Below are 10892 nucleotides of genomic sequence, written 5' to 3'. Positions count from 1 at the left end.
ATCCCTCGGCGAAAAGCGCATCGATTCGGCCGACCGCCTCCCAACAAGCTGGTTCTAAAGTACCGTTTTTCACCCAACGCTCGGTTTCAACATTTGATCGCCCCCCCCTTTCAACTGACCGATGAACGTTTTTTCACGGGAAAGTAGGTTCGAACACAACTGTTTTTCGAAGCGGCACCGCGATCGCGAAGTCCACAACGCCCCCGCTCGCTCGCCGGACGCCACCCCCGGCGGCGACTCTCTCGGTGCGTCGTCTCGTCTCCCCACTCGCGCGCCCCCGACGCTCGCCTCGCGCGCGCCGCGTCGCCTCGCGCGCGTCGCCTCGCGATCGCTCGATCGATCCGCCGTCCCTCGCGCCCGCGGCTCGGCACTCGCGTTTGACCGGCGACCGATCGCGGATCTCGCGCGCGCGTCGCTCGTCGCTCTTATTCGCGCCTCCTCCTCCTCCTCCCCCTCCCCCCCCCTCCCTCCGCGCCGCGCAGAGGAACAGAGGAAGGGAAGCGCGCGCGCGATGGACGAAGACTGCGCGGACTTCACGATCACGAACGAGGATCCCGTGGACGAGGAGACGGCCAAGTTCGACGCCATCGTCGGCGCGCTCGAGGAGCTGCTCGCGTCCGAGGCGTTCGCCGCGGCGCAGTCCGCGTTCCTGCGACGACACTGCGACGTCTTCGAGGACACGGAGGAGAACAAGCTCGAGTACACGACGCTGTTCGACGAGTACACGAGCGCGCTGGAGGACGCGATGGAGACGAGCCTGGGCGCCGCCGTGGAGGGCTTCGACATGGCGGAGTTCGCGGAGATGCTCGCGAAGAGAGAGGGCACGGGCGAGCTCGACGGCGACGCGTTCGATCTGCTCATGACGTTGTCCTCCTTCGACGCGTTCAAGGAGCTGATGCTGGCGTACAAGGCGGAGAAGCACGGCGTCGGCGTGTTCGCGGAGGGCGAGGGCGAGGGCGGCGGCGGGCTCGGAGGGTTGGGCGTCGAAGGCGTCGGCGGCGGCGCGTTCGCCGTCGGCGGCGGCGGGCTGAACATCGGATCCGTCGCGGACGGCGCGGAGGGGGCGTCGTTCTCCGTCGGCGTGAGCGTGTCCCCGGCGAAGGAGCGCGAGGAGGAGATGCTGGACGGGGACGAGCGGCCGGATTTGGACGACGGGCTCGTCATCACGCGAGGGCCGGGCGGCGAGGAGGGACCGTGACGACGACAACAAGCGCGTTTTGATCTTACATTCGATCGATTACGATTCGCAACTACGCAAGTACTACGTACTCGTATAAATGACGCGTCCGTCCGTCGCGTCGTCATAACCACCGCCGCCTGCGTCTGAAATTGCCCACGAGCTCGCCGACGAGCCATCCCGTCTGCCTCGTCGCGTGCATCGCGAACATCAGCCTCGGCATCTGCAGCGCGTGATGCTTGTTCAACTTGTACGCCGCGAAGAAACAAATCCAAAATCTGATCCACGGCGTTCCCGAGACGAGGGGCAGCAACGGACCCAACAGGGGCGACACGACGTACTGCGTCAGGATTATCCAGCTCGCGACCCACGTCGTGGAGTAGAAAAATCTGAAGAAGATGATCTGGTTACTCACGCACGCGCTCTCGGTCGCGCGCCGCGCATAGTTGCACGACGTAACGTCGCCGGCGCGGCGAAATTCGCCGTCGGCGGGGACTTCCGTCGTTTCGGGTCGCTCTCTCGCCGCGGGGCACGGGCCGCAGCTCCACGCGGGGCCGTCCAAGTACTTGCACCTGGGAGGGGTAGGGTTCGGGGGTAGGGTTTTATTTAGGGCTCGCTGCGCGTGGTAGGGTTCGCGGCGACGACGCGAGCGGCGGCGATGGACGGAGGACGCGCGGCGTGATGACGCGCCTGTACTGATTCGCCTCTCGCCTCGCCAGCGCGCTCGGCTCGAACCCCGGGCGTCTCTTGAACGCGACCGACCACGCGGAGTTCGGTCCGGTGAACAGGCTCGTGATGCCGAGGATCTCCCTGTACGCGTTCTCCGCGGCGTCGGCCGGCGCCTCCCTGGCCGTCGTCGTCGTCGTCGTCGCGGCGGCGTCCTTCTCCGCGGCGGCGTCCGAAGAGGGCGACGGCGACGGCCTCGTCTCGCTCGTCGGCTGCATCTTCCCGCGCGCGTTGACGTACTCGTACCCCCCCGCGGTCGGCTTATCGACCGCGGCGTCGGCGCCGTCCTCGCCGGGCGTCGTCGTCGTCGTCGTCGACGACGACGACGACGTCCACCGACGGTGCCGCTCGCTCGCTCCGATCGATCGCTTCCACCGCCCTCCGAAGCGCAATCTCGCGTCTTCCCATTCGTCCGCGCCGCGCGACGTCTCGAGACCCCACGCGCGCGCGCCGCTCGCGGCGCGCCATCGCTCGATCGACCTCGGCGCGCGCGCGTTGCACGCCGCGCGCGCCCCCGCGCGGAGCAACCGCCGCGCGCCGCCGGACGACATCGTCCGCGCCGGCGTCAATGGCGCACCACTGGAACTCGACGCACCGATTGCGATTTTCCGCCCGCGCTTTTCCCCGGGCGATTCTCGCGGGTGGCGGCGCATACCCCCCCGCGCGCGAGGGCCGCGTCGCGTCTCGAACCGCGCGCGAACATGCCGCCCGCGCTCGCGCTCGCGGCGACGCCGGCGCGCGCGCTCGCGACGTCGTCCACCGCGCCCCGAGGGACTGTGATGAGGGCCTCCGCGACGACGGCCGCCGCGCGACATCATCGTCGTCATCAGCAGCATCATCGTCAGCATCGTCGTCGCGAGCGCGTTCGCGCGCACGCGTCGTCGTCGTCCGCGTTCGTCGCCGCGACGCCCTCGTTGGCGTCGTCGTCGTCGTCGTCATCGCGCCGCCGCGAACCGATCTCGACCACCCCGCGCGCGATCGACGCCGCGCAGCCGTTCGACTTCGAGTCCAAAGCGCGGAAAAAGATCGAGAAGAGCCGCACGCTCACCATCGGCATCGTCGGCTTCGGCAACTTTGGTCAGTTCCTCGCGAAGCGCTTCGTGAAGTGCGGCCACGACGTCATCGCGACCTCGCGCGGGGACTACTACGCGACGGCGAGCGAGCTCGGCGTGGCGTACTACCGAGACCCGGACGACTTCTGCGAGGCGCATCCGGACGTGGTGATCTTCGCGACGAGCATCCTCTCCACGGAGACGACGATAAACGCGTTTCCGACGCAGCGGCTTCGTCGAAACACGCTCGTGTGCGACGTCCTCAGCGTGAAGCAGTTCCCGAAGCAGCTGTTCCTCACGAAGCTGCCAGAAAACTTCGACATCGTGTGCTTGCATCCGATGTTCGGGCCGGACTCGGGGAAGGGGAGCTGGAAGGATTTGCCGCTCGTGTACGACAAGGTGAGTGAGACTGGTCCCCGTACGACCCCGTTCGCGATGTGAACGCCGTTTCTTAAGGACTTTCCCCGTCGTCGTCGTCGCGCTTCGCCCGCGCTTCCCTTTCAACGTTTGTTTTGTTTGACCGGTGAAACGCACGACTGACCGACGCGTTCGTTCACCTGTACACGCGTGTACGACAAGGTGAGGGTCGGCGAGGAAAAAAAACGCCGCGACCGCGTCGACCGGCTGCTGGGCATCTTCGAACAGGAGGGGTGCCGCATGGTCGAGATGTCGTGCGAGGAGCACGACATCCAGGCGGCGTCGTCGCAGTTCATCACGCACACCGTGGGTCGAATGTTGGGCACGATGGAGATGAAGGAGACGACGATCAACACGAAAGGGTACGAGAGTCTGCTGAGTCTGGTGAACAACACGTACAACGACTCGTTCGATCTGTACTACGGTCTGTTCATGTACAACAAGAACGCGACGCAGGAGCTGAACCGTCTGGAGGCGGCGTTCAACGAGGTGAAGGGCGAGCTGTTCGACCGTCTGCACACGCTCATCAGGGACGACATCTTCGAAGACGCGTCGACGGGGAAAAACTCGAAGAAGGGCGGCGGCGGCGACGCAGCCGGCGGCGGCGACGACGCGGGCGGAGGAGGGCGAGGCGTGACCGACCGACCGCAGGACCGGAGCTACAAGGACCGGCTGGAGGACCAGGTGAACAGCACGGGGAGTCTGGGGGGGAGCACGGACGAGGACAGGAAGGGCGCGCCGTCGTCGCGATGACTGACGTCGCGACGGGAAGACATTATTGCGATGGAATGAATTTGAATGAATGAAGTCGTCAGTGCGCGCCCGCGCCGGAACCCTCGCCCCCTGGGCCCTTGTGTTTATCGTGCCCGCTGCTCCAGTGCAACAGCGCGAGCGCGCCCGCGGACGCCAACGCCGCGAGCGCGGCCCACACCAAGTCGAGCGGCACGGCGTACTTCATGTGCAGCGACATCTCGAGCAGGTTGACGACCATCACCGCGACGATGATCTCGCCAACCTTTTGCTCCAAGTCGTCTATGCTCGTCGGGGTGGAGTTGAAAGGCGTCAGTTGAAGTTGAAAGACGCCGAGGACGGGGATTGAAAGCGGGGGACCCTGGACGGAGAGAGACGACGGGCAAAGTCCTTAAGGATCGGCGTTCACCACGCGAACGCGGTCGTATGGGAACCAGTGTATAGAACGCACCTATGCTCGTCACGCGCAGCCAGCTCAGCTTCTTCAGGCGCTTGTCTCGAATCTCCCCCTCGCGGTTCGACCGCGCCAAAAACAGCTCGTAGCTCCCCAAGCCGAACACCAGGCACACCATCCCGAGGAGGAACCGGTCCAGCGCGCCCACCGCCGCGGTCACGAGCTCCACCGGGTTATTCGTCGCCCACGCGGTCACCGCGTCTGAGTGACGGAGCGATAGGTTTTTCATCGGTCAGTTGAAAGGAGGAGCGATCAAATGTTGAAACCGATGAGCGGTGGGTGAAAGGAACGCACCTCCAGCCACTTCGCGCATGCCCATCGTGAACAACAACGCCGAGAGCGTCAGCGACGCGACGACGCCGGTGAGGACGAACCCGCCGGTGAGGAACAGCGTGAGACGCACGAACGCGTACTCGAAGCTGCTGTACGTCTTCCTCACCGCCGCGCGTCGCGGCGCGTCGTCGTCTCGGGGGTCGTCGTCGCCGCTGTCGTTCGACTCGTCGACAGATCCCTCGTCCATCGTCCCTCCGACGTCGACTTCGATGGAGTCCGTGTCGATGGAGTCCGTGTCGATGGTGTCCGTGTCGTAGGAGAGCTCGAAGGACGCGTCGAAATCGGGCGCGCCGTCGTCGCGATCGCCTTTACCTTCTCGCTTCGCGCGCGGCGGCGGCGCGGTGTCCCCGCGGCGGCGTCCGCGGAGGAGGAGACGACGCGCGTCGTCCGACGACGAGGGCCGAGGCGCGGGGCGCTTTTCGCGCAGACCTCTGCTGAAAAAGCAAAAGCGCGTCGTCGACGACGACGACGACGCGCGGACCCCGCGCGACGATTCGCGCGCGACGATTCGCGCGCGCGAGGTGGCGCGCGACGCGACCGCGATGCGGAACGACGGCGTCGACGCGTGCATCGTTCGAAGACGGCGTGGGGGGGGGGGGGGACGACACGCGGTGCGACGCGGAGTGACTCGGACGGAACGAAAAAAAGACAGAGAAACTTCGTTCGTCGAAAAACTTCGATCGAATCAGAAGCGGCGTCGCACCTCCCGCTCCCGGCGTCGACGCGCGGGCGTCGGATTTCCGCCACCATGTTCCGCAAACCCTTAACCCTGACGAGCACGCACAAGGTGCGCGCGCGCGTCCGTCCTCCCCGACGACGCGCGGTGCCGTCGATCGATGATCGATGATCGATTATCGATTATCGACTCGACGCGATGATGCCTCGCCCCGCCCCCCGAAAACTAACTGAACGCGATCCGGTCGTCCTCCCCTCCGCCTCCCTCCTCCAGCTCGGCGGCGCGGACGTGAAGAAGCTCAAGAAGACGCTCGAGAAGCGCTTCGGCGCGTCCGAGGACGACGTCGACCTCCTGATCCCCAAAAAATCCGAGCTATCGCTCGCCAAGGTGGCGTCGCCGTCGCGCGTGCACATCGTCATCGCGGACGGACACCCCATCGTCTACGACGTCAGCGGCAAGGGCGACTTCCACCTCACCGTCTTCGCGCTGTGGCGCGTTCCCACGTTGCTCGGCCCGCCGATCGCGCTCGTCGGCGCGCCGGTGTCGAGGTTCATCCTCCAGGGCGCGGACCTGATGCTCCCGGGGGCGGTCGTGCCGAGGAACGCATCGTTCCCCGCGGGGCGAGTCTTCGCGGTGGCGGTGCCGGGTAATCCGATGCCGATCGCGATCGGCGAGGCGGAGATGAGCTCCGACGACGTCGCCGCCGCGCGGAGTGGTGGCGGTAAGAACGGCGGGAAGGGGCGGTTCCTCAAGATCCTGACATCGCATCGCGACGCGCTGTGGGACGTCGCGGCGTCGCAGCCGTCGCGGCCGACGCTCGCGCCGAACGCGGGGTTCGGGAAGAAGGTGGTGTCCGCGGTGGACGCGCGCGGACGGCCCGTGGAGGAGAGCGAGGGGGAGGAGGATGAGGAAGAAGACGAGGGAGAAGAAGAAGAAATTGCAGAGGGAGGGATGATGAGCGACGGGGAGGAGGAGGAGGACGTCGAGGGAGATGGCGCCCCGCCGGCCGCGGGGAGGAGCGAAGCCGCCGCCGCCGCCGCCGCCGCGGGCGTCGCCGCGATGACGGTCTCGGAGGACGCGTCTTCTCTCGACATGGACGCCCTGATCGACCGCGCGCTGCTCCAGGCGCTGAAGCACAGCGTGAAGGATCACGCGCTCCCGCTGTTGGGGTCCGCGCTGTGGGCGCAGCACGTCGTCCCGTGCCGCCTCGCGGGCGCGGGGAGGACGCTCGACGTCAAGGCGTCGACGCACAAAAAGCTGAGCAAGCTCTTGAAGGTCAAGTCGAAACTCGGGTGGCTCACGGTAAAGGAGGACAAGCACACGAAGGAGATGGCGGTCACGAGTGTGAACCGCGCGCACGACGACATCATGAACCACGCGAAGCACGAGACGGCGAGCGACGCGGCGGACGGCGTCGCCGCCGCCGCGGAGGCGGAGGCGTCGGCGACGCCCGACGAGTACAAGGGCGCTGCGGCGGCGGCGGCGACGCGCGACGACGCGAGCGGCTCGAAGCCCGCGAAGTTGACGCTCTCGAAGGTGTTGAAGCCCGGCTCGTCGACCGCGATCAGAGCCGTGTTCGCGGCGGTGAACGAATCATCGGAGGGCGGCGGCGACGATTCGTATTCGTATTCGTATCCGTACGAGGGACTGTACACGGCGGAGAGAGCGAAAGAGGTGGTGGACGCGTACGTCGCGCTTCGCGGCTTGGATCGCGGCGGCGACGGCGGCGCGGTGGCTCCGTGTCCGCCCGGGCACGTCGTCCTCGATCCGACCCTGTGCGACGCGCTGTTCAAGGGCGTTCTGAAGAAGGGCGACGTCTACCCGACGTCGATGAGCGCGAGCGACGTCGTCGCCGCGTGGACGAACCGGTTCCACCCGCAAATCTCCGTGCGGCGCGGCGGCAAGGAGGCGACGAGGAAGGGCGAGCTCGCGCCCGTGCGGATCGAGAGCGGGACTCGGGGGCCGAAGAAGGTCACGAAAGTCACCGGGTTCGAGGCGTACTTGATCGACGCGGTAGAGCTGTCGCAGACGTTGAGCGCGAAGCTCGCGACGAGCTGCGCGGTGAGCGACTTGGAAGGGCAGAACAACAAGGGAAAGAGCGAGGTGACGCTCGGGGGGAACAAAGTGACCGAGGCGTGCGAGGTGATGACGTCGTGGTACGGCGTCCCGGGGAAGTTGATCGAGAAGAGGGATAAGTTGAAGGGGAAGCGGTGAGGGCGCGCGCTTTTAGCGCGTCCGTCGTCGCGGTCGAGTAGTTCGCCTTGTCTTTGGGAGAGAAGCGCAGAAAAATTTTCGTCGAACTCTCCGCTCGCCCCGCCTCCTATACTCGTCGCGCTGTCTCATCGCCTCGCCCGTTGAGTGCCTCGGTTTCGTCCGCCCGGACGCGACGCGTCGCGGCGTCGCGCGGCGCAGAGCGCCTCGCGCGTGCACACGCGACCTCCGACGCGCAGCAGAAGCGCACGGACGCGGAGCTCAGATCGCGCGCCCGCGATCGGATCGCGCGTCGAAGGCGTCCTCGCGCGCGATCTCGAGGGAGAAGGCGCGGCGCGTCGTCGGTCGCGATGTTTTGGCGCTCGCCGGGGATCGTGCAGGCGTCGCCCGTCGATGGCATCCTCGACCGCGAGTCGTTCACCTTGGACGACCTCCTGGACGAGGACGACCTCATCCAGGAGTGCAAGAGCCTGAACTCGCGGCTCGTGGACTTGTGCGTGACTCCGTCGACTCAGATCGCTCTCGACGCGCCTCGATCGCTCGCGCCGCGCCTCGATCGATCCTTCGTCGCTCGACGACGACGACGACCGCCGATGAGGGCGCACGCGACGAGCGACGATCGGTCGTCGATCCGCCCGCGGTCTCTCCTCTCCCGCCGCCCGCCCGATCGATCGCCGTCGCCCCGCTGACCCTCCCCCTCCCCGTCCTCCCCATCCCGTCGTCGCAGCCTGAAGACGCGCGCGGTCGTGGAGAAGCTCGTCGGCTACCTCGTCGACGCGCCCCCCGAGGACGCGGACGCGCGACGCGAGTTCAAATACCCGTACCTCGCGTGCGAGATCTTTTCTTGCGAGATCGACGCGGTGTTCAACGCGCTGATGGACGATGACTGCGCGCTCTTCGCGCGGATAATGTCCTTCGTGGACGTGGACGACGGCGCCGCCCTGAACCCGATGCTCGCGGGCTTCTTCAGCAAGACGGTGTCGTGCGTCGTGTCCAGGCGCAGGGGCGAGTGCGTCGCGTTTTTTAAGAAGAATGAAAATCTCGTCGACGCGTTGGTGCGACGCGTGGACGTCCTCGCGATCGCGGAGGTGCTCCTGCGTTTAGTCGGCGCGGACGACGGCGTGATGCCGATGAACATGTTGGGGATGGGGATGATGGGAGGGTTGGGCGGCGGCGTGGGCGGCGGCGGCGGCGACGACGGCAATGAGTGGCTCGCGGAGACGAATCTCCTCGACGGGCTCCTCGACGCGCTCGGGACGACGGACGGCGGCGTTAACGGCGGCGAAGAGAGAGAGGGCGACACCTCCGCGTCGAGAGCGGCGAACGCCGCGGAGGTGCTCGTCGGCATCGCGCGCGCGGCGCCGTCCGCGCTCGCGTCTAAACTCGCGGAGACGGCGTCGATGACGAAGCTCTTCGAACGCGGGCTCTCGTCGTCGCCGACGTCGTCGAGCGGCTACGGCGTCCTGAACGACGGCGACGGCGGGCTGCCGACGCCGACGACGGCGCACGGCGGCGCGTCCGCGTCGCCCCTGGTGAACGTCCTCGACATCGCGATCAGCGTGATCGACGGCAAGCGCGCGCAGGGCCCCGCGCAGGCGATGCAGGCGTTCCTCGCGATGGAGTCGGGCGCGGAGCCGGAGCCGCCGAGGGAGGCGCCCGAGACCGCGACGCTCGCGTGCGCGGCGGCGTTGCCGAAGCTCGCCGCCGCGCTCGAGACGACGTGCGACATCTCGGAGCAGCGGACGACGTGGGGCGCGATGTCGCCGCCGCTGGGGTTGAAGCGCGTGAAGATCGTGGACGTGATCGCGACGTTGCTGGCGTCGAAGCACGCCGCCGTCGCCGACGCGGTGATCGCGTGCGACGCGTTGCGGACGTGCGCGAACCTGTTCCGCGCGTACCCGTTCAACAACTTTCTGCATCATCACGTGGAGAGCATGGTGAGCAGCGTGCTCGAGTGGGGGCACGAGGGGTTGCTTTCGAAGCTGTTCGCGCCCGTCGACGAGGGCGGGTGCGACGTGATCGGGTTGGTGGCGTGCGCGCCGCAGACGGTGGACTCGAAGCGCGGGCCGATTCGCGCGGGCAACTTGGGGCACGCGACGAACATCGCGAACAAGTTGCTTCGCGCCGCCGCCGCGGGGAGCGACGGCGACGGCGCCGACGCCGACGGCGGCGGCGCGGGTATCTCGTCGGAGCCGCCGACGATCACGCCGCCTGTTCCCGAGAGCGTGACCGCGTTCGTGCGCGCCGCGCTCGCGGCGGACGCGAGGTGGGCGAGCTTCGAGGAGGGCGCGCTGCGCGAGAGGAACGCCATCGAAAACGTCTTCAAGTGGCAGTGCGGCCGGCCGGCAGGGATGGACGACGACGGCGCGGGCGCGTCGGACGACGACGACCGCGACTTCGACCTCGGTCTGGGCGGCGGCGGGTTCAGCAGGGACGTGTATAACAGGTACGCGACCGGTCTAGACGACGACGAGGACGACGAGGACGAGGAGGAGGAGGAGGTGGAGGAGGAGGAGGAGGAGCTCGACGACGACGACGACGGCGACGGCGGCGGCGGCGGCGCGCGCGCGCGCGGTGCCGCGGGGTTGTTCCAAGGCGACGCCGGCGCGCGTCTCGCGTCGTTGACGCTGAAGGACTACTCCTCCGAGGAGGACGACGAGGTGGACGGCGACGCGGACACGATCGCGGTGCCGAGCGGGCCGTTCGGCGCGACGACGACGGCGGCGGCGGCGGACGACGACGACGACGTCTTGCTCGTCGACTCGGACGACGACGACTCGGACGGGGTGGAGACGGCGTCGCCGGCGGCGCGCGCGACCGACCGGTCGCCGCCGACCTCGCCGCAGAAGTCGCCGTCGGAGCTCCTGCGCTCGCCGACGTCGCCTTCGACGACGACGGGCGCGAGGCCCGGGACGCCGTCGCCGTCGAAGGCGGCGACGACGCCGGGGCCGCGGGAGAACTCGGAGTTCAACGACTTCGGGTACTGGGGACCGACGATCGACGCCGGACTGGTCCCGGACGACGTCTGAGCGCGGCGATTCGATTCGAGGAGGAGGAGGAGGAGGAGGAGGAGGAGGAGAGAGAGTGGAGAGGGTG

General features: G+C 67.6%; 6 protein-coding genes across 6 annotated transcripts; 4 read left to right on the top strand and 2 right to left on the bottom strand.

Annotated features, from left to right (window-relative positions):
- Positions 1-121: 121 nt before the first annotated feature.
- On the top strand, positions 122-1248 carry MICPUCDRAFT_59603 (uncharacterized protein; the record flags this gene model as incomplete). Its single annotated transcript, XM_003060097.1, has 2 exons — positions 122-245; positions 483-1248. 2 exons carry the CDS (start codon positions 122-124, stop codon positions 1196-1198), a joined length of 840 nt encoding a protein of 279 aa, XP_003060143.1. The 3' UTR covers positions 1199-1248.
- Positions 1249-1301: 53 nt separating this feature from the next.
- Positions 1302-2454, bottom strand: MICPUCDRAFT_59602 (uncharacterized protein; the record flags this gene model as incomplete). The annotated part of the gene is made up of 2 exons (XM_003059806.1): positions 1302-1749; positions 1823-2454. The coding sequence occupies 2 exons, from the start codon at positions 2452-2454 to the stop codon at positions 1302-1304; spliced, it is 1080 nt and encodes a 359-aa protein (XP_003059852.1).
- A 411-nt stretch (positions 2455-2865) lies between these two features.
- MICPUCDRAFT_4596 (uncharacterized protein) lies at positions 2866-3918 on the top strand (the record flags this gene model as incomplete). The annotated part of the gene is made up of 2 exons (XM_003060096.1): positions 2866-3354; positions 3535-3918. Coding segments are annotated over 2 exons (873 nt in total), but the record flags the coding sequence as incomplete, so codon positions are not given.
- A 265-nt stretch (positions 3919-4183) lies between these two features.
- MICPUCDRAFT_47749 (uncharacterized protein) lies at positions 4184-5096 on the bottom strand (the record flags this gene model as incomplete). The annotated part of the gene is made up of 3 exons (XM_003059805.1): positions 4184-4404; positions 4574-4777; positions 4871-5096. The coding sequence occupies 3 exons, from the start codon at positions 5094-5096 to the stop codon at positions 4184-4186; spliced, it is 651 nt and encodes a 216-aa protein (XP_003059851.1).
- Positions 5097-5607: 511 nt separating this feature from the next.
- MICPUCDRAFT_59599 (uncharacterized protein) lies at positions 5608-7879 on the top strand. Its single transcript, XM_003060095.1, has 2 exons — positions 5608-5696; positions 5859-7879. The coding sequence occupies exons 1-2, from the start codon at positions 5658-5660 to the stop codon at positions 7797-7799; spliced, it is 1980 nt and encodes a 659-aa protein (XP_003060141.1). The 5' UTR covers positions 5608-5657; the 3' UTR covers positions 7800-7879.
- Positions 7880-8146: 267 nt separating this feature from the next.
- Positions 8147-10825, top strand: MICPUCDRAFT_59598 (uncharacterized protein; the record flags this gene model as incomplete). Its single annotated transcript, XM_003060094.1, has 2 exons — positions 8147-8289; positions 8524-10825. 2 exons carry the CDS (start codon positions 8147-8149, stop codon positions 10823-10825), a joined length of 2445 nt encoding a protein of 814 aa, XP_003060140.1.
- Between the last annotated feature and the right edge of the window lie 67 nt (positions 10826-10892).

The sequence above is a fragment of the Micromonas pusilla genome, assembly GCF_000151265.4.
Source record: "Micromonas pusilla CCMP1545 genomic scaffold MICPUCscaffold_7, whole genome shotgun sequence".
NCBI lineage: Eukaryota > Viridiplantae > Chlorophyta > Mamiellophyceae > Mamiellales > Mamiellaceae > Micromonas > Micromonas pusilla.
The sequence above is the reverse complement of the archived record's forward strand: the minus strand, read 5'-3'. Positions and strand labels throughout refer to the sequence as shown.